Source organism: Musca autumnalis, unplaced genomic scaffold (genome assembly GCF_047663935.1).
Source record: "Musca autumnalis isolate F117 unplaced genomic scaffold, ASM4766393v1 scaffold_3, whole genome shotgun sequence".
NCBI lineage: Eukaryota > Metazoa > Arthropoda > Insecta > Diptera > Muscidae > Musca > Musca autumnalis.
The window spans coordinates 24312229-24339667 of record NW_027411866.1 but is presented as its reverse complement, the minus strand read 5'-3'; the positions used below and the strand labels follow the sequence as shown (position 1 = coordinate 24339667).

At 34.7% G+C, this 27439-nt stretch overlaps 1 protein-coding gene across 1 annotated transcript in view; it reads left to right on the top strand.

Moving 5' to 3' along the window:
- Window positions 1-22437: 22437 nt before the first annotated feature.
- The window catches only part of LOC141399626 (uncharacterized), a 28466-nt gene continuing 23464 nt past the window's right edge, over window positions 22438-27439 (top strand). The window contains 1 exon segment of the mRNA XM_073978743.1: window positions 22438-26403. Coding sequence (XP_073834844.1) covers window positions 25045-26403 — 1359 coding nt within the window. The 5' untranslated portion in view covers window positions 22438-25044.

Sequence of the window (27439 nt, the reverse complement as noted above, 5' to 3'; positions counted from 1 at the left end):
TCGTTTTCTATGCTGTAGGATACCCCTTCGCTACTCCCCCATTTCTTATAGTCTTCTTCTTTTCATATTTTTGGTCTATAACACAACTCGTTATAGAGATGTTCTACTGTATGTGTAAATAAATGTTGAGCTAGTTATTAATTTATTCACATAAGACTCTTCCACCCAAAAAAGATTACTTATTAATTTGTTTCTTCATAAATTCACAGGTAAAAAAGTCATTAAACCGTAGTTAAGACAAACATTAGTGTGGGCGCAGGTCAATTTAATTTGACGGCGTTGGTAATGTGGGCGGCATTGATGATTAACAGTTTTGATTGACACAGAACGGGCTAGAACGGGCTTCTTAATCTCAGTGCTTACCTATTAGGGGGAGATTAACTCATGTGAATGAGATTTCTTTCTACAGAGGTCACGATGTCCATCGATATAGTTCGTTGTCCTTAAAACAAAACAAACATACATACATATGTATGTACATATTCTAATAGTATTTTTGTTGTTTATCATTTGAAGATCTTTGTTTACAGGTAACAGTAAAAAAATAACAAACATGACATTTCACAATAACGGCGTTAGTAATGTGAGCGGCATTGATGATTACCCTTTGGTATATAATAGTACGTTTACATATGTATAACTGGATTTATTTTAAATATCCCCTAGATTTCAAATGTCAATTCTATTGCGTATACGTAAAATAAATCATCATAAAGAAGGTTAAGCCGGCAAAAAGCTCTAATGTAAACATGGCGTAAGCCTCTCTGCGTACTTACACAGTAATGGGTACTTTACACGATATGTTTTTTACATATGAGTCATGGTAGAACAAATACAAGGTAAAGTTAATACTACAACAAATACAACTCGAACAACAACCACAAAGGAATTTGTTTTTGTTTGGAACGTTAGTGTCAAATATAAATGTAAACAAAATAAGGAAATGTCTATAAATTATTGGAATTTAAAAAACTAATAATTTTTCACATTTGATTGAATATTTTGAAAAACATAAATGAAAACTCGTCTACCATGCATATGAGTTGTCACTTCTCCCTTACAAAATGTATATGCAAAGTGACAACTCATATGTAAAAAACATATCGTGTAAAGTACCCATAAGGGGAGCCCAATGAAAGGTAGTCAGAATCAATTATAGGTAACGGTGTACACGTGAGCATGACAGAGAGGGAGAGCAAGACAATGATGGTAGAAGGACATCATACTTTCTAGGACATAATAATAGGTCTGTTCGATAACTTTGCAAGTAAAAAGTATTTGCAAGTACTTGCAACTACTTCTTATTTCACTTTTACTATACAAGTTTGTTATCGAACAGCATTGTGTAAAAGTTTGTACAAACTTTTGAGTTATCGAACAGACCTATATAAGATCTACAAACAACTAGTTTTGCCATTTTAAAAAATTTTTCTTTACAAATTTCATGTGCTTCCAGATTATTGAGTATGGCAACAAATAAATGCATATGTACATATGTACATATATTAATGGGCACAAGATAGGTTCATACTTACATATACATACATAGGTATTTATGTCCATTTCTTCTCCCAAAATAACATTTTATTTATGTACGTGTCCGTCCGTTCATTTATTTTCATAAAATTTAATTAAAATGAATTATATTTAGAGCTTAACTCATTAACGTTTAATATTTATGTATGGCCACAAATATGCAAACACGGCATGACATGCACGATACGATGGGTGCATGTGCATATGCCTTCGCAATTGAGTAGCTTAGTTATGCTACATTCGTTCTGACTCTTTCCCCACCTCCACCCCCTGTAGCATTTATTTTTTCTTTAAACAAACTTGAATTCATTTTCAAAATTTAATACCGGAAACAATCAACGACCACTCAGCTCGGTCGGTATACAGCACAAATGTGCGTGGAGGTCATTGGGTGGGTGTTTTATTTAATGTTGGTGATATTGTTATTGTTGTTTTACTTTCGATATGGGTAATCATTCAAACAAAAACACTGAAAGGTAATTAAACTTAAAAGTGTGTGTTACTTTTTTTTCGGAAGCATACTGCAGGTGTGAAATAAAAATTGACCAGCGTCTACATAGGTCTTCTATTGAAAAGGGGATAACTTTGGGGCACTGCAATGAGATAAAAACCCACAGTGGAGGTCTTCTATAGAATAGAAGGCCTCGTTAGGGGTCTTCTATAGAATAGAAGGCCTCGTTAGGGGTCTTCTATAGAATAGAAGGCCTCGTTAGGGGTCTTCTATAGAATAGAAGGCCTCGTTAGGGATCTTCTATAGAATGGAAGGCCTCGTTAGGGGTCTTCTATAGAATAGAAGGCCTCGTTAGGGGTCTTCTATAGAATAAAAGGCCTCGTTAGGGGTCTCCTAGAGAATAGAAGGCCTCGTTAGGGGTCTCCTAGAGAATAGAAGGCCTCGTTAGGGGTCTCCTAGAGAATAGAAGGCCTCGTTAGGGGTCTTCTATAGAATGGAAGGCCTCGTTAGGGGTCTTCTATAGAATAGAAGGCCTCGTTAGGGGTCTTCTATGGAACACAAAACCTCCTCAGGGGTCTTCTATGGAATACAAGATCTCTTGTCTTCAGACATCCGCAATTACTCTTTACTTGTAATCACTTATGAGCTTCACAGTGGGGCATTAAGCTTAATAAAATTTGATTTAACTTTGCCAATGTCATTTTATGTAAATTTTTTTACTTCCTCTCATTCCCCTCTGTAACTGTTTCACAACATATGTTTACATATATGCATGTATGTATAATAATCATGTAGAGACTCCGTTTCCTTCATACAGAGCTGCGGGATGTGGGCTAATTGTTAAAGAAAAAACAAAAGACAATAAAAACATGCAACAAAACTGGTTTGGCAAAATACCAAGAAGTGGGTATTAGGCGTTGATGTTGTTGTTTTTGTATTGTTGGAGAAAGTTGTGATTTTTGTTGCTACTTTTTCTATGTACGAGTAGGTACCTACTATGGCCCACAATAATGAGAGGAAACTTTGTTGGTTTTGAAGTCCACAAAGTGGAAACCTTTTTAAAATGCTATTTTGTTGTTGGTGCCCGAAAGGCCTCCCAAAAATCTCAAAGAAATCCATGTTTATTGTGGCCTTTAAGGCCTCCAAAAATTTAAGAAATCCAGGTTTGTTGGGGCCTGTAAGGCTCCGCAAAATTCTTTAAGAAATCCACGTTAATTGTGGCCTCACAAAAATCCTTAAGAAATCCAATTTTTGTGGCCTCTAAGGCCTCTCAAAACTCTTTAAAAAATCCACGTTTATTATAGTAGCTTCAAGGTCCTCCTTTATAAGAGAAATGTTTCACCATTTTGAAAAGTACGTTTTTCCTAAGCCTCCCAAAAATCTTTAAGAAATTCAAGTTTATTGTGCCTCTTAGTCCTCCCAAAAATCTGTAGAAATCTGTGTTTACAAAGGTCTCTAAGTCGTCCAAAAATCTGTAAGAACTTTATTGAGGGTTTAAATGACTCCCAAAGATCTTTAAGAAATCCACGTTTATTGTGTCCTCTAAGGCCTCACAATAATCTTTAAGAAATCCACGTTTATTGTGTCCTCTAAGGCCTCACAATAATCATTAAGAAATCCACGATTATTACAGTGGTTTCTAGGTCGACCTTTCATAAGAGAAATGTATCACCTTTTTCAAAAATACGTTTTACCTAAGGCCTCCCAAAATTCTTCAGAAATCCCCGTATTTGTGGCTTTTGGGGCCTCCCAAATATCTTTAAGAAATCCACGTTTTTTGTGGCTTTTGGGGCCTCCCAAATATCTTTAAGAAATCCACGTTTTTTGTGGCTTTTGGGGCCTCCCAAATATCTTTAAGAAATCCACGTTTATTGTGGTCTCTAATGTCTCCTAAAAATCTTTAAGAAATCCACGTTTATCATGGAGTCTAAGGCCTCCCAAAAATCTTAAAGAAATCCACGTTTATTGTGGTCTCTAATGTCTCCCAAAAATCTTTAAGAAATCCACGTTTATTGTGGTCTCTAATGTCTCCCAAAAATCTTTAAGAAATCCACGTTTATTGTGGTCTCTAATGTCTCCCAAATGGGGGCCACCGTGGTGCAATGGTTAGCACGTCCGCCTTGCACTCAGAAGGTCTGCGGTTCGAATCCCAGGCCAAGCAACATCAAATTTTCAACGGTGGCAAAATTCCCCCTCAGTAATGCTGGCGACATTTCCTGAGTATTTAAGCCATGAAAAACTTCTCTACAAGTGGTGTCGTAAGACACGCCGTTCGGACTCGGCAATAAAAAGTAGGTCCCATATCATTGAGCCAATATGAATCGGCGTGCACTCATTGATATGAGAGAAGTCTCCCTTGTCCCATCTGGGATGTTTGTGGAACAATTATTATAATGTCTCCCAAAAATCTTTAAGAAATCCACGTTTATTGTGGTCTCTAATGTCTCCCAAAAATCTTTAAGAAATCCACGTTTATTGTGGTCTCTAATGTCTCCCAAAAATCTTTAAGAAATCCACGTTTATTGTGGTCTCTAATGTCTCCCAAAAATCTTTAAGAAATCCACGTTTATTATGGTCTCTAATGTCTCCCAAAAATATTTAAGAAATCTACGTTTGTTGTGGCCTCTGAGGCCTCCCAAAAAATCTTTAAGAAATCCACGTTTGTTGTGGCCTCTGAGGCCTCCAAAAAATCTTTAAAAAATCCACGTTTGTTGTGGCCTCTGAGGCCTCCCAAAAATCTTTAAGAAATCCACGTTTGTTGTGGCCTCTGAGGCCTCCCAAAAATCTTTGAGAAATCCACGTTTGTTGTGGCCTCTAAGGCCTCCCAAGAATCTTTAAGAAATCCACGTTTATTGTGGTCTCTAATGTCTCCCAAAAATCTTTAAGAAATCCACGTTTATTGTGGTCTCTAATGTCTCCCAAAAATCTTTAAGAAATCCACGTTTGTTGCGGCCTTTGAGGCCTCCCAAAAATCTTTAAGAAATCCACGTTTGTTGTGGCCTCAAAGGCCTCCCAAAGAATTTAAAGAAGACCACGTTTATTGTGGCCTTTAAAACCTCCCAAACATTTTAAGAAATCCACGTTTATCGTGGCCTCTAAGGCCTCCCAAAAATCTTTAAGAAATCCACGTTTATCGTGGCCTCTAGGCCTCCCAAAAATCTTTAAGAAATCCACGTTTATCGTGACCTCTAAGGCCTCCTAAAGATCTTTAAGAAATCCACGTTTATTGTGGCCTCTAAGGTACCCACGTCTATCGTGGCCTCTAAGGCCTCCCAAATATCTTTACCAAATCCACGTTTATCTTGGAGTCTAAGGCCTCCCAAACAACTCTAAGAAATCCAAGTTTATTGTGGCCTAAGGCGTTCCAAAAATCTTTCAGAACTCCACGTTTATTACAGTGGCTTCTAGGTCCTCCTTTTATAAAAAAAATGTATCACCATTTTCGAAAGTACGTTTTTCCTAAGGCCTAAAAATCTCTATGAAATCCACGTTTATCATGGCGTCTAAGGCCTCTCAAAAATCTCTAAGAAATCCACGTTTATTGTGGCCTAAGGCGTTCCAAAAATCTTTCAGAAATCCACGTTCATTACAGTGGCGTCTAGGTCCTACTTTTATAAAAGAAATGTATCACCATTTTCGAAAGTACGTTTTTCCTAAGGTCTCCTAAAAATCTTAAGAAATCCACGTTCATCGTGGCCTCTAAAGCAGGGACGAGCTTCTTTGCTTAGATCGTATAGTGAGCAATGAACGGAAACAAACAAAACGATTCCCGTACCAATCACACAAAGCCACAAACTTTTCAGCTTCTCTGAATCGTTTCATGGTCACAATCAAAACAAAAACACAAACTTTTCAACGTAAAAAGATAGAAACCGTACGATTGCTGAATTGTAACTTCGGCTATGCTTGCAGAGTTGTTTCATTCACCACCGAAACAAAAAGTATTTTTGGGAAACGTTTCCCGTGCGTATTGTCAATGACACACTCAGCCACACGCACATGTGATTGTTTAACAACCCTATAAGTTAGCATCAGCATATCACAGTGAATTTTATCAACCACCAATCAGCATACCACAGTGAATTTTATCAACCACCAAACGTATTTGATTTATTCACATGTGTTTAGTACTATTCCGTTTTCTATCTGCTCTTGTGGAGTTGAGTACTTTTCGCTTTTCGTTTTGTTTGCACTCACGAATGTAAACAAAACAAAACTAAACAGCGAGCTCGGCCAACGTGGGTTATGTTTGGTTTTGTATTGTTCCTATTGAAAATACGAAACGAAACGATTGGAAATGTTATTTAAAGTATTTTTACGTACGCTGATAGTGAGGGCGCCCACTGAGTTGTTTTTGCATTTGCTTCTCTCTCTCACGTACAGTGTAAATGAATGAAAAGAAACAAAAACATAATGTGGTTGTTGCTTTTTTCACTCATACGTTCATACATGTCTTCGCTTTGGTTGTATTTCTGTGGTCGTCGCTGCTCTAAAGCCTCTCAAAAATCTTTAAGAAATCCGCGTTTATCATGGCCTCTAAGGCAATGGTGGGCAAATTGCGAGAGACTCATGTATTTTTTACACCTTTGTGTGTGAGGCAGAGCATTTCTGCCCATCAGTGCTCTAAGGCCTCCCAAAATTCTCTAAGAAATCCGCGTTGATTATGGCATATTGTGGTCTTAAGGCCTTCCAAAAATCTTTGAGAAATCCACGTTTATTGCTGTTACTGCTTGGCCCTCATCTATATAGGAAATGTATCACCATTTTCGATGTACGAACCTACTTCCCATTCATTCATAATGTAATGTTATCTAAATGTCATCTCAGCTTTGTTTGGATGAATACCCTTCACACAACAATAAAAACCCGTTTTGAGTTCTCATAAAGGTTTTTTTGTGGATTCCCCAAATAGATGTTCCCTTTATTTACGAATATTTTGGTATGTATGCATGTGTTTGGTTGTCTATTTTGTGCATAAATAAACAACTGACCCCATCTCGGGGTAATCATAATCATCGGCTTCGTAGTTCGTTGGTCGCGCCAACATCATCAATGGAGTGCATTGCCAAGTTGGCAGTTACTACGAGAGTTTTTCTGCACACTTGTTGTTATTGTTGTTTGGAACATCAATGCATAAGAGATGAGAGTAAAATATTTGCAAACATTCCCCCCGCTCACACCCTAACCAACTCTGTTAATGTTGTGGTTCGTTCGTGATGGGAGTGGAGTGGAGCAAAGAAAAAACACACGATTGGGGCTTAATATGTTGAGCCGAAGAAGACGAAGAGCAAAAATATTTGCAAATATTCTTCCCTCACTCTCCCGCACTCTGTAAACTTCGTTAGCCTACCATCAATATTATTTAGTTTTTTTTTGTTGTTTTTGGTTATGGAAGTGGGAGTAAAGAGGAAACAAAAACGATTGGAGCCTTCTATTGAGCCGAAGAATACGTAGTTTATGTTGTTGCAGTGTAGATGACGACACATGGGTGGGTAGAGAAACACAAAGGTGGGTTTTTGCTGTTGAAACAAGTGGGTGCATTGATATACATAATTGTTTATTGTTGTTGCAGACATGTCAATGCAATGAATTTTTGTATATTGTTGCCACTGCCGCTTCGCCGCCGTTGCTGTTATTAGTTCCGTTCCTCTTGTGTAGGTGTTTTGTGATGTTATTCTTTATTTTTTTATATGTATCTCTTATGCCTCACCTTAACCCCCTTTAAAGCGAAGATGTTGGCCAATAAAAGGGGGAGGTCATCTTTGTTTATATTATACCTACACACGGGTACGAACACTTTGAACCATTGAATGTATTTTTCTAGGTGGCTGCTATAGGTATACAATAAAAATTTGGAAATGAATGCAGTCTCAAAGAGCTGCAATTGTTTACAAAGAGATGATGTTGAGGTGGATCTTCGAAGTATGAATGACAACATCTTACGAATTTTGGGAAAAATGCACTTCAAAAATGGTAATACATTTCTACAATAGAAGGGAGGACCTAGAGGCCACAGCAATAAAACGTGGATTTCCAAAGATTTTTGGGAGGCGTTTATGGCCACAAGAAACGTGAATTCCTTAAAGATTTTTACGGGGCCATTGAGGCCACAATAAACGCGGATTTCTTAAAGATTTTCGGGAGGTCTTAAAGCACTGTTGGGCAGAAATGCTCGGCCTCATACACAAAAGTGTAAGAAATACATGAGTCTCTCGCAATTTGCCCACCATTGCCTTAAAGGCTACCATAAATTTGGATTTCTTAAAGATTTTTGGGAGACCTTAGGAAAAACGTACTTTCGAAAATGGTGATACATTTCTATTATAAAGGGAGTACCTAGAAGCCACTGTAATAAACGTGGATTTCATAAAGATCTTTGGGAGGCCATTAAACCCTCAATAATTTTCATACAGATTTTTGGACGACTTAGAGACCATTATAAACGTTGATTTTTAAAGATTTTTGGGAGACCTAAGAGACACAATAAACTTGAATTTCTTAAATATTTTTGGTAGGACTTAGGAAAAACGTACTTTTGAAAATGGTGATACATTTCTCTTATAAAAGAAGGACCTAGAAGCCACTGTAATAAACGTGTGGCCTTAAAAGCCACAATAAACGTGGATTTCTTAAAGATTTTTGCGAGTCCTTAGAGGGAGGCCACAATAAACGTGGATTTCTTAAAGATTTTTGCGAAGCCTTTGAGGCCACAATAAACGTGGATATCTTAAAGATTTTTGCGAAGCTTTTGAGGCCACAATAAACATGGATTTCTCAAAGATTTTTGGGAGGCCTTTGAGGCCACAATAAATGTGGATTTCTTAAAGATTTTTGCGGGCCATAGAGGGCACAATAAACGTGATTTTCTTAAAGATTTTTGGGAGAACTTAGAGACCACAGTAAACGTGGATTTCTTAAAGATTTTTGCGAGGCCTCAAAACCCACAATAAACGTGGATTTCTTAAATACTTTTGCGAGGCCTCAAAACCCACAATAAACGTGGATTTCTTAAATATTTTTGCGAGGCCTCAAAACCCACAATAAACGTGGATTTCTTAAATACTTTTGCGAAGCCTTAGAGGCCACAATAAACGTGGATTTCTCAAAGATTTTTGCGAGTCCTTAGAGGCCACAATAAACGTGGATTTCCTAAAAAATTTTCAGAGGCCTTAGAGTTCACAAAAAAAAGTGGATTTCTTAAGGATTTTTGGAAGGCCCTAGGATAAACGTACTTTTGGAAATTGTGGTACATTTCCCTTAGAAAGGGAGGACATATAAGCCACTGTAATAAACGTGGATTTCTTAAAGATTTTAGGGAGGGCCAACAAGTCTCAAAGACCAAAAGACAACAAAGCCAACAAAACGAAGTTGTCAACGGATAGGGAGATAAATATAAGGTTACTGACACTACAGCGCACAACAGCGAAATCAAGAAGGCTAAACGTAAATATTGGATCTGTTTTAGCGAGTCGATAGAATGAAAGGACGTTGCCAGATTCGGTAGGGTACTTTCGAAGGAAACCTTAAATTCAACGTTAGTATCATATGGGAAGATGGTAAATGGACAAATTTCAAGCCTAGAGACTCTGCATCTCCTCTGCCAGAACGTACCAGCGCGCACAAGCGCTTCAACGGCACAAAACCAGGCCTTCGGTGTTATCGAAGAGCTCATAAGTCGTCCAAAAATTGAATGGGCAATAAACACCTTCATACCAGCAAGGCAGGATAACGCATCGGAGGAAGGATCCCACATTTGGAATATATTTACAGAATTTGTCTGTCTTTATTGTTCATTTCGGTTATACGGAGGGAAGTCACGGTGACATAGTCAAGTCATACACCCCTACGGTAGTCTTCTATTTTAGAGAAGACCCCTTAGGTGGTATTCTATTTGATAAAAGACTGCTAGGTTGTTCTCTATTTCGCAGAAGACTCATATGGTGGTCTTCAATTCGATAAAAGACTGCTAGGTGGTTCTTTATTCCGCAATTCGATAAAATACCGCTATGGTGTTCTCTAAAAAACCGCTACGGTGGTCCTCTATTCCATAGAAAACCCACACGGTTGTCTCTTATTCCGTAGAAGACCTCCACGGAACACATCTATTCTATTAAAGACCCCTACGGGTCTTTATAGAAGACCCCTGCGATGGTCTCTAATCCACAGGAGACCACTACGATGCTCTCATATTCTATACAAGACCCCTGCGTTGGTCCTGCATTCCATAGAAGATACCTGCACTGGTCTTCTATTCTGTAGAAGACCCCTACGGTGGTTTCTATTCTGTAGAAGATCCCTACGGTGGTCTTCCATTCCATGGAAGATCCCTAACGAGGTCTTGTATTCCATAGAAGACTTCTAAAGTGGTCTTGTATTTCATAGACGACCCATAACGTTGTCTTATATTCTAAAGAAGACCCCTGACGAGTTCTTATATTCTATAGAAGACCGCTGACGAGTTCTTCTATTTTATACGCAGACGAGCTCTTCTATACAATAGAAGACCGCTGACAAAAGCTTCTATTCCATAGGAGAATCTTAACGAGCTCTTCATTTTTATAGAAGCCACTAACGAGATCTTCTGTTCTATAGAAGCACCTAACGAGCTCTTCTATTCTATAGAAGATCCCTACGTTAGTCTTTTCTATAGAAGACCCCTTCGGTGCTTTTCAGAATTTCCCTACGGTGCTTTTCAATTCTATAGAAGACCCCCACAGTGGTCTTCTATTCTATATAAGACCCCAACGGTGTTATTCCATTCTATAGAAGACACCTACGGTAATCTTCTATTTTATAAAAGACCTACGGTAGTCGTTTAGTCTTGGAAAACACAAACTGTATTTTTCTATTCTTTAGAAGACCACTACGATGCTCTTTCATTCCATAGAAGACTCCTACTGCGCCCTACTACTTTAATTCTCCTATGGTGATCTTTTATTCTACGGTGCGCTTCTATTCTATAGAAGATCACTACGGTGCTCATCCATTATATAGAAGATCCCTACGGTGATCATCTAGTATTCTATAGAAGACTCCTACGGTGCTCCATAGAAAACCTCTACATTGTTCTTCTATTCTACAGATAACCCCTGTGGAGTTCTTCTATTCCAAGGAAGTCGACTACGGTGGTATTTTATTCTATAGAAGATTCCTACAGTGGCGTTATATCCTATAGAAAGCGCATGCGGTGCTTGTTTTATTCTTTAGAAGATGCCTACGGAGGTTTTCCTAATTTCAGTGTGATCTTCTAATTTAATCTACCCGAAGAAATCACATTTTAATCCATTACTGTATAAATTCCCAGGTAGAAAATATCATCAAACCATAGTTAAGACAAAAATTAATGTAGACACAGGTAAATGAAATCTGACGGCGTTAATAATGTGGGCGGTATTGGTAATTAGCCTTTTAATTGACACCTAAGTCTGTTCTTACTTTCAGATGTATAGGAATTTTGGAATACACTAAATTGTGAGGTTATGTCAAGATCTACTTATCAGGTCACGTAAGTAGCACAACAACAACAACAACAATTATATTTTAGCCGAAAATTCTTCAATATGTCAAAATGTTTGTTTACGTTTTCATACAAACGATTCACAATAACAAAAAAAATTGACAGATTGAAACCAATCAGCTGGTCGTTTTACGCCAACTTATAGTACGGTTATACTAGAGTTTTTTACCGGGTTAACCCACTTCGTGAGGATTTATTTGACGTTTGCGCTATGGAATTGACATTTGAAATCCAAACCCACTGGGTTAATCCGGTTAAGTGTAACCGGGGTATAAAATGCCTGTTAGGCTATGTTTATATTGTAGCATTTTGCAGGGTTAACCTTCTTAATGAGGATTTATTTGAAGTATACGCAAAGGAATTGACATTTGAAACCCAGTGGGTTTGTTAAATCCAGTTATATATAAACGTACTATTAGACTATGAACTTATACTATGATTTAAACTGTCAATCCCATGGTGGAATAATTAGGTGTTACATCAAATCATGTCAAACGTCAAATTTGCTCACAATAATGCATTACTGTGAATTGCTTGTTTACATGCTGTATGTGATTTTATTCACAATAACAACACATTTTGACAACTGGTATGAAGATCAGCTGTTTTTGGCGTTACACCTTATTATTCCACCATGGTCAATCCCATACAATATACGTCAAATAAAATCCAGTGGATTTAGAACTACGTTTTATTTGACGTATGTATATAAAATGGAATTGCCATTAGAAATCGAGTGGATTTATAAGTCTAAACGTACTATTATAGTACATTTACGAAATCGAGTGGATTTCAACTGTCAATTCCTTTGGGTATACGTCAAATGAAATCTCATCCGAAATCCTTTGGATTTCATTTGACGTTTAAGCAATGGAATTGACAGTTGAAATCGAATGGATTTAAATGTATGTACATAAACCAAGCATTATAATTTCATCATGTATTATGTGTCATATTTTTTGATAAATGCCTCTATTTTTACTTTCATAATGTGGAAATACTAATGTAACACTGTAGTATGTATGTATGTGTGTTTGTCCCAGCTTGCCACATGCCACCACATGCGATTTATTTGACGTATGTATAAACAATGGAATTGACATTAGAAATCGAGTGGATTTATAAGTCTAAACGTACTATTATAGTACATTTACGAAATCGAGTGGATTTCAACTGTCAATTCCTTTGTGTATATGTACGTCAAATGAAATCTCATCTGAAATCCTTTAGATTTCATTTGACGTTTAAGCAATGGAATTGACAGTTGAAATCGAATGGATTTAAATGTACATAAACCAAGCATTATAATTTCATCATGGATTATGTGTCATATTTTTGGATAAATGCCTCTATTTTTACTTTCATAATGTGGGAATACTAATGTAACACTGTAGTATGTATGTATGTGTGTTTGTCCCAGCTTGCCACATGCCACCACATGACTGGTTTCTACGGTTGAATATTTATTACAAAACATGGTTTTACTAGCGAGACTACCTCCATTAACTCTACCATTTTAATATGGGAGGTAGTGGTGGGGGTGAAGAAGAAGCAATAAGTGGCAGCATGATTATTCATAAGCATGACTTTGTTCTGATAGAAAGATAAAATTCACAGAAATAATAGCAGCAGTGAATCATACGTTATATCATGAGCGGAAGAGCGAGAGAGAGGAATAGTGAATGTGATTAAAAGGTAGATTATTTTTTTGGGAGATTCCGAGCAAATTTAATTTTGAGGTTAATTTTTGAAAACAAAAATAACAGCATTTATTCCACCCAGCATTTGTTGTTGTTGTTGTGTGTATACAAAAACCCATTATTGTTGCTGTGGGATTTAACATGAAATCCAGTTGCCCAACCAAACACAGAAATTGTACTCAACAAGAATTCTAGCGGGGCCTGTCTGACAAACAAAGAGACAACCAGCCAGCCATACTGGCAGCTTGCTTCTTTTGTTGCTTGCCTCCTCTTGTGTTGTTGTGTCAATAGCAAAAATGCCCGAATACACAAAAACGCACACACACACATACTCGCACAAAATTCTTATGAATAAAATATTAGGTAGCAAAATCATGACTAAGCCTTCTCTGCAAAATGGGAGATGGATGGCTGGCTGGGTCTGGATAACTTGAAGAGGAAATATTTTTTACCTTAAATGGGTGGTGGCAGGGAACAAACAAAATATTCAACAGGATGATTATTAAATATTTTGTGTTTGCATACAGAATGGAATGGCATTTTGGCCAAAAATTTGTTATGGATTTTCAAAGAGAAATTTTGTGGGGGGGAAAAGTAGAGAGAGAGAAATGGTACAGTTGTGTTCAGGGCAGCAGAGATGCTTAGATAAAGGCTGTTGTGAGGCAGTTCGACATTAAAGAAAGTGGGAATAAGGTTGGTTTGTGGTCAGGGAAATGTGGTTTTATATACAATTCTCATAGAAAAGGGGAAAAATATGAGGTTTGTCTGGTTACCCTAAAACTTGCAACAATAGTTCTGTTCCAGAACTAAAAAGTGTTTACAATTTTTACCACTTTTACACATTTTGCGTTCCCGTACACAAAATTTATATGAAAATCGTTTACGACTTTTACTACTTTTACCACTTGATAAAGTACGGGAACAGGCCAAATTTGTACCAATTGTTGCTGGAAGTCGTCTGTTAACACAAAAAACCAGCAAAAGAGAGCGATTCGAGAGAGACATTTTGACAGTTCTTTCACTGAGAGTTTGCAAATTCTTGCTGGACAAATTTCTTCTAGCAACCACTAGCAACTCTTCTTCTTCTTGAAAACAATCAATCATCTGTTTTTAATTTTTCGTTGATTTATTTTTGTGAAAATTAAAAAATTTTATTGTGGAAATAGCAAGCCTAATGGTAATGTTTTTTTGGAGAACAAAGTTGCCTAGTGAAAAAAAATACTTTTTTTTCATTTTCTTTTTTATTTTTAATAAAATACAACATTTTTGCTTCCTTTGATTCCTTTATTGGCGGACAAATTGTTCTGTTTTGGCAAGTCAGCTGATTGCTTGCTGGTTTTTGGTGGGAAGGTGTCTGTTTACTTTTTACAATTTTTTGCAGAAGAGAATAAAAGCTCCTTACTCTCTGAGAAAGTTCTTGCTGGGAAAGTAACCAGACAGACCTATGGTTAGCAATTAAAAATTCCCCTATAAGCATAGAAATTCTGCCTTATTCTGAACGTAATTCCCCGTGCCTTTTCTCACTCTCTCCTTTAAGTGAATTTTAAAGGGAGTTTGTTATTATCTGAAGAATAATTTGTTTTTAAACATTTGGAAGAAATCCTCTCAAATGCAAACCCGCATAGGCCGTTGTTACACGATTTGAGTTGAAAATGAATAAAATCACAAAATAAATTGTCGAATTTTTTTTAAGAATTCTTGCATTTTCAGCATCAATATTTTTCACTCAAATAAATTAAATCACAAAAAAATTCCCCCGTTTTAGTGAAAAATAAAAATTTCCCATCTAAGGAAATTTTTGTTATTGCGAATTTTTGAAAAATTCCCGCATATTTAGCATCTGTGAGTGAAACTAAATCAAATAGCATTAAAAAATGAAAATTTCCCTTTTGGGAAATTTTAAGGGAAATTTTTGATTTCAATGGAAATGCATATTTTACCGCCTGACAAATCATATTATGATAGAAAATTTGAAATTTTAGTGAAAAATAAAAATTTCCCATCTAAGGAAATTTTTGTTATTGCGAATTTTTGAAAAATTCTCGCATATTTAGCATCTGTGAGTGAAACTAAATCAAATAGCATTAAAAAAATGAAAATTTCCCTTTTGGGAACTTTTAAGGGAATTTTTTGATTTCAATGGAAATGAATATTTTACCATCTGACAAATCATATTATGATAGAAAATTTGAAATTGTAGTGAAAAATAAAAATTTCCCATCTAAGGAAACTTTTGTTATTGCGAATTTTAGAAAAATTCCCGCATATTTAGCCTCTGTGAGTGAAACTAAATCAAATAGCATTAAAAAATAAAAATTTCCCTTTTGGGAAATTTTAAGGGAAATTTTTGATTTTAATGGAAATGAATATTTTGCCACATGAAAAATCATATTATGATAGAAAATTTGAAATTTTAGTGAAAAATAAAAATTTCCCATCTAAGGAAATTTTTGTTATTGCGAATTTTTGAAAAATTCCCACATATTTAGCATCTGTGAGTGAAACTAAATCAAATAGCATTAACAATTTCCTTTTAGTGAACTTTTAGGGCAAATTTTTTATTTCAATGGAAATGCATATTTTACCACCTGACAAATAATATTATTGAAAGGGAATCGAAATTTTGGTGAAAAATAAAAATTTCCCATCAAGGGTAATTTTTGTTAACTGGCATTTTTTGAGAAATTTTTTCATTTACAAAATCTGTGAGAAAAACTCCTAAATTTAGGGGTAAAAACAAATAAAGTTTCCCTTGAGAAAATTTTATTTTTTCCGATTTTGGGGTTTAGTTTAGGATGCAATTCTTGGTTTTAGGAAAAATGTTTCATGTTTGAGAATATTATGGCCTTAGTATTGCCCTTTAAGCCAATTTTGTGAGAAAATTCGCAATTTTTTCACTTTAACATCAAAATTGTTCAACATAACCTTAAATTTTTTCCACATTTTTATGAAAATAGAACATTTTTTTGTATCACATTGCTTTATAATGGATATTATTCTATTTCTTTTAAAATTTTTCGATGTTTTTTCATGTAACCTATAAATGTTAAACATAACCTTAAAATTTCTCAATTTCAGAAAAACAAATGCAAAGGACTCTCAGTGGCATCGCTGAGTATACTGCCTGATCGGCACTGATATAAATACATAAATAATGAATGATTTTCAAACATTTGTCTCAAATAATCAACCAAAAAAAGTTGGATTTTCTTCTAATTTACTCTCATAATATTCAACATAACCTTAAAATGTTGTAAATTTTTCAAGGGGTATAGCAAACATTTAAGCAAAAAACGGCTTGGTTATTAACTTCGGACCAATTTCTTAAAAATAATCACCCCTAAGTTATAAATTTTTCCAACTTTTTCCAAATTACCTCAAGAAAAAAATCAACATAACCTCAAAATTTGTTTCCTATTTTTTACAAAAAATAAAATAAAAATAAATAAATAAGTAAATAAATAAATTAAAAATTATTGACCATTTCGTAAGTTTATTATTACTTTCGGGCAAATTTCCTGAAATAATCACCCCATAAGTTAGAAATTTCCAAATTCAACCTAACCTCAAAATTTATTTTCCATTTTTTAACAAAAAATAAATAGATTTTTGATCGTTTCATAAGTTCATCACTATTTTCGGCTAATTTCCTATAATAAACCCCAAATAGTTGCACATTTTCTGAGTTTTCCCATCTAACCTAAAATAATTCAAAATAACCTCAAAAATGTTTTCCCATTTTTTTTACAAAAATACGTGATTTTTGATCGTCTTATAAGTTTATTATTAATTTCAGGTCAATTTCTTCTCATAATCACCCCATTTGTTATAAATTTTTCGAAGTTTTTCTCTACTAACCTCAAAAAATTGAACCGAAACTCAAAATTTGTTTCCCATTTTTTTACAAAAATATAAGATTTTTGATTGTTTTATAAGTTAATTATTAAATTTGGACCAATTTCCGAAATAATATCCCCACAAGTTATACATTTTCCACGTTTTTTATCTATCTAATCTAAAAAAAAATTAACCATAACCTCAAAATTTGTTTTTTTTTTTACAAAAATATAAGATTTTTGATCGTTTCATAAGTTTATTACTATTTTCGGCTAATTTCCTATAATAAACCCCAAATAGTTGCACATTTTCTGAGTTTTCCCATCTAACCTAAAATAATTCAAAATAACCTCAAAAATGTTTTCCCATTTTTTTTACAAAAATACGTGATTTTTGATCGTTTTATAAGTTTATTATTAATTTCAGGTCAATTTCTTCAAATAATCACCCCATTTGTTATAAATTTTTCGAAGTTTTTCTCTACTAACCTCAAAAAATTGCACCGAAACTCAAAATTTGTTTCCCATTTTTTTTTACAAAAATTTAAGATTTTTGATTGTTTCATAAGTTAATTATTAATTTTGGATCAATTTCCGAAATAATAACCCCACAAGGTTTACATTTTCCACGTTTTTTATCTTTCTAATCTAAAAAAAATTAACCATAACCTCAAAATTTGTTTTCCATTTTTTGCGGGAAATATAAGATTTTTGATCGATCCATTAGTTTATTGTTAATTTTGGACCAATTTCCGAAATATTAACCCCACAAGTTATACATTTTCCACATTTTTTATCAATCTCATCTAAAAAAATAACCATAACCTCAAAATTTGTTTCCCATTTTTTTACAAAAATATAAGATTTTTGATTGTTTCATAAGTTAATTATTAATTTTGGACCAATTTCCGAAATAATAACCCCACAAGTTATACATTTTCCACGTTTTTTATCTATCTCATCTAAAAAAATTAACCATAACCTCAAAATTTGTTTCCCATTTTTTACGAGAAATATAAGATTTTTGATCGTTCCATTAGTTTATTGTAAACTTCGGCCAATTTCCTGTAATAATCACCCCATAAGTTACACATTTTCCACCATGTTATTTATCAAATCTCAAATAATTCAACATAACATCAATTGGTTTCCCTTTTTTAAAAAAATATAAGATTTGTTATCGTTTCATAAGTTTATTATTAATTTTGGACCTATTTCCTGAAATAATCACCCGATGAAGTATTTGTTCTTATCTAATTCAACATAACCTCAAAATTTGTTACCCATTTTTTTACAAAAATACACGATTTTTGGTCGTTCCATAAGTTTATTATTAATGTCGGGTCAATTTACGCAAATAATCACCTCAAAAGTTGTACATTTGTCCAAGTTTTTCATATCTAACCTCAAAAAAATCAACATAACCTCAAATTTTGTTACTAATTTTTATACAAAAATTTACGGGTTTTGATCGTTTCATAAGTGTGCTATTAATTTCGCGCCAATTTTCTGAAATAATCACCCCAATAGCTGTATTTTTTCTTATCTAACCTCAAAAATTTTAACATAACCTCAAAAATTGTTTTCCAGTTTTTTACAAAAATGTCATATGCCATGATCGTTTTACAAATTTATTATCAATTTTGGATCAACTGCCTCCGAGAATCTTTAAAGAATATGTGAGTTTTTCCAATAACCTTAACCTATGTCAACATAAACAAACAATTTAGGTTTTTCCATAATAAAATAAAAGATACCTATTTCACAGTGTTATGGCTTTATTATTGATTTGATCCAATATCCCACAAAAAAACTTTTCCGTAATGTCGATTTTTCCCTAGTTAACCTCAAAATTTTCAACATAACCTCACAATTTAGGGACCTTGTTGTTAGAAAAACAGAAGGATTATGAACGTATTATGGCTTTATTATAGATATTGAGAATTCATTTAATCATCGTTCTAACTTCAACTCAATACTAGACGTTTTTTTTACAACAACCCCAAAAATTAAAACAAAATCTTAAAATTTTGCAATTTCTCTAAGAAATTTGTTGTACTTTGTAATTCAGACTAGCTCCTAAGCCGAAAACTTGCAATTATTTCGCCTAACTTTGCATTTTTTATCAAAAAAAAAATGTATTTCCATAATATTGAGAAAAAAATAATGGTTGCCAATCACGTACCAAAAAACAAAAAAAAAACCGAGATATAGAGAAATTTTTTCTCGTAACCGTGGTAGTACATACATACATAAGTACATACCCACGTACAGTGGTGTGAAAAATAATAAGGACAGTGACGATCACTACCTTTGATCGCTCATAAAATGTGTAAAATGGAAGAATTGGCGATGGAAATTTGTTTTTGAAAATGTACATGTACTGCAATAAGAAATCCCGTTACAATTTTGGTTTCTTTCTGTCTCCTTTTATACAAAACAAATATTTTTCGTAAAATACGCGATTTCTGCTGTGAAAAATAATAAGGACAGTTTTTCGTTTTAGTGAAAATAATTTGATATTATTTCTTGTGATGCCTTCCTGTAAGTACATGTTTACAATGAATTAATTTCTATTCATTAAATGTTATATCTACCCATATTTTTAGTTTTTTTTTTTTAAATATGGGTAAAAATACGGGCTGTTATCACGCTACTCGAGAAATCACTAAATGTTTACATAAAGAAAGAAATTCATATAAAAAAATTACAGGAAAAGCTTGGGATTTTCAAAACAATGGTAGAGAATGCAGTTAAGTGGACTTCAAAAAAGAAACTCGTTGCAGAACACCAAAAATGACACCTGTAATAATAAGACGCGTTATCCGATGAGTAAAAAAGATCCTTTTACCACATCCTTACAAATAAAAAACGACTTAAATATTAATTTTGACGAATCAACAACTCGTAAAACCATCTTTGGTGTCCACATTAGAGCTCATAGTGTCAGAAAAGTATCATTTTAATCGAAAAATATTACCCTTCCCACGTAGTGGTGTAGGGTACAAAAATATTCAACAAATAACACAGATTGCTAGAAATCACATCGCTTGGTCTAAAAAAAAATTGCGTACCATTCATTGGTCCGATGAAACCAAAGTTACTTTTTGTGTTCGGATAGAAGAGTTCATCAAGGTAGAAGACCTAAAAATCAATAATATAACCCAAAATATACTCTGAAGGCGGCTAAATATGGCAGAGGTAACAGCATGGTGTGGGGCTCATTTTCTTACTATGCTGTGGGGTCTCTATACAGTATTCAAAGTGTTTTTGAAATCACCAGATTACATTGAAATTTTGAAAAATATAATTCTTCCGTATGCTGAAGGGGGTGTGCCTCTCAAATGAGTCTTCAGCAAGATTAATGACCCAAAAATGACGGCAAAATGAAAAAAGGTGTTCCAGGATAATTAAGTTAAGTTTTTAGAATGGCCCATACAATCCCTTGATTTGAACCCGATTGAAAAATGTTGTGGAATGATGTTAAAAACTCAAGCAGGGGAAAGTGTCCATCAAATTATGGCGACCTTTGGCAACTTATACAGGTTGCGTAGGACGCGATACCAGTAGAGAAGTGCCAAAATTTGGTCGACTCGATGCCCAGACGATGCGCTTCCGTTTTAGAAAACAAAGGATCGTCTACAAAGTATTAATGACACTGAAACACTTTATCTACCATTATTTAGTAAAAACCTGCATTAATTTCTTTCAAGTTTGGTCCTTATTAAAAGATGTCATGAAGTGTCCTTATTATTTTTCACACACCAAACTACGACAATTCGCATAAAATATAAAAGATAAATAAAATATGGTTACAAGCAATCAAAATATTTTTATAATACTTTTCTTAACATTTTAATAAAACAATAAATTTTATAAACTAATGTAATTTCCACTTTTTTAGTCAGTTTCAATGTAATCTTGGTTATGGATTGAAGTGTCCTTATTATTTTTCACACCACTGTATGTGTATATGTATGTCTTTGTGAGTGTGTTTGTATGTATATAAAACCCACCAACAAAAATTATTGTAATTTAAAACGCTACAACACCACCATCCATTATCTTCAAATCGCTATACATTTTGTTGTTGCCGTTGTCGTCGTCTTTCTTTTGTCTCTATTCATATTTTGTATATTTTGTGTGTGTGTATCTCCTCCTCTTCTATAACAATTCGTCGTGTTATTTATCGCCTAAGCTTATCTTTTTGTATGTGCTCTCATAGCAAAAAAATGAAAAAAAAAAGCTGAAAACAAATGTGTTTTAATTTGTTATTATTGCTGTTGTTGTTGTTATATCAAACAATATCCACTTAATAGTAGAGACTGACAGAGGCCCCTTTTCATTGAGAATTTTGCTTAAGTTTTGTTTGTTTGGATGGTGGAAAGAATTTTGTTTGGAATTGTCATTGAGTGGTTTTGAATGTTAGGTAGGGGGGATCTGATATTTAGAATTAAATATTGGTCAAGGTTTTCAATATGATATTGGCGCAATTACATAAAATAACCACTGGAGATACGAAGATTGCTTTGATTTTATTGTTAAAATGTACCCCCATAGGTTATAAAGAACAAATATCTCAGCTATAGATTGCTTTCCTAATCATAAAATTAACACTAGGGCCGTTATTACATATCAGAACGAACTGTTGCATGCTTGAGAATTGTCCCTGGTAGGTAATAACGGCGCTTGACATGTCCCTAAACGTTTTTTCAATGTTAGGTGAGAACATCTGTGATATAAACACTGACATTTGTCATAATTTACATTACCAATCATAAAATTATCATTAAGGTCGTTATTACACACCATTGGATGATTATTAATGGCCTGTTCCCGTACTTTATAAAGTGGTAAAAGTCGTAAACGATTTTCATATAAATTTTGTGTACTGGAACGCAAAATGTGTAAAAGTGGTAAAAATTGTAAAAACTTTTTAGTTCTGGAACAGAGCCTAAATGTTTCTAACATGTAAAGCCTTTACCTAATCAACTGCGTGTTGCGTGTGCGTTCAAAAATACAAAAACAAAATACATGTATTTGTTTTTGTTTTCAATTTGAAATACATGTATTTTGTTTTTGTATTTTTGAACGCACACGCAACACGCAGTTAATTAGGTAAAGGCTTAATAAATAACGGCTATTGATTTTCATTAATCTTATAACGGCATCTGGCATTTTTATTAATTTTTACTTCACATGATATGTAGGTATTTATAAAGGAAATGGCGCCCTTGTTTCATTAAAGTATAATTACCTACAATGGCTTAGTAAATCTTTACTAAGGTTAGGAACAGCTTTATTGATTGTTATAATAGGTTAGCATTAGATACCTATTGTATTACATGAAATAAATTCTTTAAAAAAACATTCTAATGTGTAACAACGGCCCTTGAAACCATGGCGTTAGTAACATAAAATGGCGCCGTCAATACTTAATTTCGTCTTCTTTATTTGTCATTATTAAGTTAAAAATCGTCTTTAGCACTGTAATTATTAGCTAAATTTATTTTGATTTTTATCAAATAAAGTCATAAAATAACCTTGGTAGTTACTTAGACATCGTCTCATTGGCGAAGAGAGAAAGAACATCACATGACTTGAACAAAGATTGTGACGCCGTTAAAACTTTTTGTTAAGCCACACCATCTTTATATTAAAAAATAAAGTTTATTTAGTTGTTTTATTAAACATACAATTGCAAGATAAAATGATTTTATTCGACAAATTCAACCAATAACAAACCCTTCATGTTTGTAATTATTTATTTTCATCAGGCCTTGATAGTAATCGTCGTTTCTTTGCCGAAGTGTTACAGAAAGTATTTGCCACCGTCTTCAAAGGAAAATATGGCGCTGTCATTATACAAATTATTAATTTGCCAATCATTTTAAATTCTTTAATTAGTTCTTTTATTATAAATGTGTCTTAGTTATTGATTTGTTAATAACATTTTAACTTTTAATAGAGACAATCTCACAAGTGAGGTAGAGATAACTTTCCCATGTGACGAACAAAGAAAATGGCGCCTTTAATTCTTGTTTTCTTCTTCTTCTCCCTTCCCTGTGTTAAGACGTTTTGCATTTTAATGAAAAAACTTTTAATGATGTTTTCAATTCTTATTTTCCTTTTTCTTCTTTATTTTAAGTGAAAAAAAGCAAAACAAATGGGGCCCGCATAAAGTAAAAAACAACAAATCGTAAGAAGAAGCACGAACGAAAAATACCCATAAAATATATAACAAGAGAAACGTTAAACCGAAAAATACCAACAACAACAAAGCAGCAATACCCCATCATCATCGTTTTAAGGCAAAGCACAACGAACAATACAGAAAATTTTTGCTGCTGCTACCTTCTTGGCAAGCGGGGCCTGGCAAATTACCCGTTTACCTCTTACGGCATGAGACTACCGCTTTTTCTGTGTGTTGCTTTTTTTCGTTTTGTTTTGGTACGAAACAACAAAACGGCGTCTACAATGCCAATAAAATAGCAGCGGCGGTGGCGACGGCGACGTCGTTCATTGGCTACAGAGGAGAAAAAAAGTACATTTTTTTGCTTAATTGTGAATAAAGACTTCGTATTGAAAGCCTTTTCGTCGTGTGTATATCATCGTGATGGATGAAACACGAAGCCCGAAAACCAATAACTAATGTCGTTGCCGTCGGTTTCAAAAGAAACACCATATACAACAACAACAAGAATCCTCAATATAATGTGAAATGATGTTGTTAGCTACTGCGCTGCGCTGCCTTGCTTCTGCTGCATGTGTGTGTTTTGTTGTTTTTGTTTTACTGGGTTTTACGGGCAATACAAGCAGCATAATGTGTTTGTGTGAGTGTATCTTACATTTATATATTGCCTCTGCCGCTGCTTTGCGTCACATAGCAGTAGTTGTGTTGTTGCTGTTTTGTGTGTTTTTGTTGGTCGTCGTCATCAACGTTTTCGTTTTGGTTGCATGTTTTGGCTTGTATAATTTTCAGCAGAAACAACGATCACACTCGACTATTGAAAATTGAACGGTAAACGTCGTTGTCGTTGGTACTAGCGTGGTCAACAAGAAAAAAGATAGTCTCTCGCTTATTATTTTTCAAATAGAGACCCCCGCCCTCTTCAAATAGTATAAACCAACAAATATGCTCGTCGTGCGCTATATTAAAAATAATTAATGCTTTTTTGTTGCTAAATTAATGAGCGTAAACAACAACAAATACATGAAAAAAATAAATAACAACAAAAGCAAAATCCAATAAGAAAATAAAATTATTAATTAAAAATAAATAGAAAACAACAACGCGTCGTGAAATAAAAACCAAACACTGTGTTGTGAATGAATGAAACAAAAATGTTACTATGAAATTAAATTTATAGAATCGTAAATACCTTGGAATACTACAAAAACCCCCTCTATCTGGATTAAACATCACATACAAAAAAAAAAGAATTCATTAAAAATTTTCAATTGAAACACAGCCCTGGCTGTGAAAAAACGAGGCTTCTTGTGTGTAAGCAACAACGCAGTCATCATATACGACTGCTGGCTATAAGATTATAGTGTGTGTGTGTGTGTGCGAGTGTTTGACATCCATACAAAAAGAGAAGAAGAAGAAGCAGCACATAACAACAACACCACCAACAACAATAAGAAATGCAGTTACTGGTTACTTGAATTGTGTTTTTGTTTTTGTATTATTGTGAAGAGCGAGGCTATGCCTCATAAAGAGAGAAAGAGAGCTACTTATTAAAACAAGAAAAGAAAAAGTGGCAATCAAAAAATCAAGGCATAACATTTATGAAAAAAAAAGCAAAAAATAAAATTAAATAAGAAAATAAAAGCAAATCAAGCAAAAAATAAAATAAACTAGGCAAAACCACAATAATGCCTAGCGAAATGTGTTTATATTGAGAAGAAAAAAATCACCAAGAAAACAAAACCTCATTTCACATCATCAACAACAAAAATTAAAACACCAAGGATTCAACAACCACACATCGTCATCACATCATGTCTGCCGACATTGAAATTACCAGTGTTCTGGGTGCCAATGGACAACCCCTACCCATTCATGGCACCGGCTTGGGTTCAACATGGTCGGCACCGGTCAAACAGGAACGCGCCGATGATGCCGAAATCCAAGAATTGGCAGCAAAAATGAAAGAGGCCCAAAAAGATGCCCTGGCCAAGCAACAACAGCAAGCCGCCCAACTGGCCTCACGACAAGCCATGGTCAATGGTCAAATGCAACCACCTGTCAATGCAAATGGTCAAACGAACATCTTAAACTATCTCAATCGTCAACAGAAACCCGCCAATGGTACAGCCGGTGCAACAGCAACCACAAATGGTCGTTCGGCCAGCACCGACGATAACAAAAAAGCCCCTTGTGATGAGGAGTCACAGAAGGGTCATTTTGGTTGGACCACATTCGGTAAAACCTTTATACCCTACATCTACCGGCAAACTGAGAAATACTGTTCCGTACGGATGATAGAACTGAAGCTATTGGGAAAATATCTAAATTGCCTACATCCTGACATCTACTCCAGCTGCACTTGTGTACGTTCCTATTATATTACCGAGGCTGAGGCTAGACTCTTCATCGAAATCAATCACAAACATTGTGATGGTGAATTTGGTCGAGATATGTTTACCCAAAAGGATTTGGTGGTGCGTCTCTCGGATGCCACAAAATTCTATCAATTCCTAGATATTTGTTATCGCAAATTGATATCGGGCAGCAAATCGCCCTCAGAGAAATGTGGTTTTATACGCATCAACAAAGAATCTGTAGTTCCTTATACTGTGCGCAATGGTGAACAGGTGGTGCCATTGTTTTATTTTGAAGGTGAAACCGAAAATCTAAGACAAAAGGCGGATTTACTTTCCGGCTGGGATTTGGCCTATTTGAAGTTCTGCTGCAAAGTCCAGGGTATACGCAATGAATTGTTTTCCAGCGAAAATGTGGCTGTCATTAGCTTGACAGACATCAAAAGTTACTTTCCCAATGGCACAGAATTTGAAGACTATTGGCCCAGTAAGGTGGTGGATTCAAATCTCCTCATTGGCAATAGATCAAATGTTAATAACTCCGTTAATTGGACCCGACAACCATCACAGCCACCACCAAAGGTATTAAGTCAACCCACCTTGCAACAAAAACAACAGCAACATTCCTCGGCGGCAGCAGCAGCAGCGGCGGCCCATCATCAACAGGTTATGAAGCGGGGAACAGCTGCCAATGCAGCAGCCGCAGCTTATAACAATGCCCAAAATATTTTGCAACAACAGCCAAATGCTGCAGCAGCTGCTGCTGCCCAACGTATGCATTCGAATGCAGCTTTAGCAGCCCAAGCCACAGTACAGGTGCATATTTTTTTCCATTTCTTTTATACCAAACAAAAAGACTCTTCTACTACTACTTGTCCACTTTTCCACATCACTATCATCAACTCCACAAGAACAACAACAACAGCTGCTGCACTCCAAAACAAAAAACCAAAAAAATGGGGCAGCAGTTGTTTGTTTCCGTTTTCGTTCCGTCAGTCACCACAACTGTTACTAAATGAACACCTTTTTTCTTTCTTTTTATTTCCGTTTTAACGCGCGTTTCACATTTGCAAATTATTTTGTTGATCAAATCAATCGTTGTTGTCTGTCATCTGTTCTCCTCAACCGGTAAACAAATTGCAAACAAGCAGGCTTTAGCAAATGGTCCTTGGATGTCACAACAACAAAACAATCTACCTTTAATACATGCTCAAATGTTAGCTTCACAGGTGAGTTACTTTAAAAAAAACAAGAAAAAAAAACAACAACACATGTACATACTTACATATATACTGTGTATATAATAAAGTAATATACCCTAGTTGATATACATATCTCTTAAGGCTTTATAAGGCCCCGTTCCGTTAACGGTTGGTTTGTTGTGTCTGTATTAATGAGAGACTTGGGGTGGGATTGCCAACTGAAAAGATTCCAATTACCTACCTACACAGTTTTAATGAAAAGAAGAAAACAAAATGTTGACTATCTAGACATCTTAGGAATTGGGTATTTGTAATACGGACACATTTTGTAATGTGATATTTTGGGAATATTTTTGAGGTTAAGTGCATTTCTTTGGGTTTACATGAAAATGTTACTCCTCTGTTTACTATTTTTTCGTAGGTAGTCTCTTTGAAATTGACAAGAAGATTGATTTTGTGTAAGGCCCCGTTCGATTTTGCTGACTTTTTTGAGTATTGAGTCAAGATCCAGTGGTATTTGTAGTTTGAAAATGTTGTAGGATTCCAATTGTTTTCGATAAAATATGAACGTTTTACCTTCTAACATTCTCTAGGAATTGCATTTATTCAGCATTCATACTTTTTATAATGTGGAAGCATTTGAGGTTATG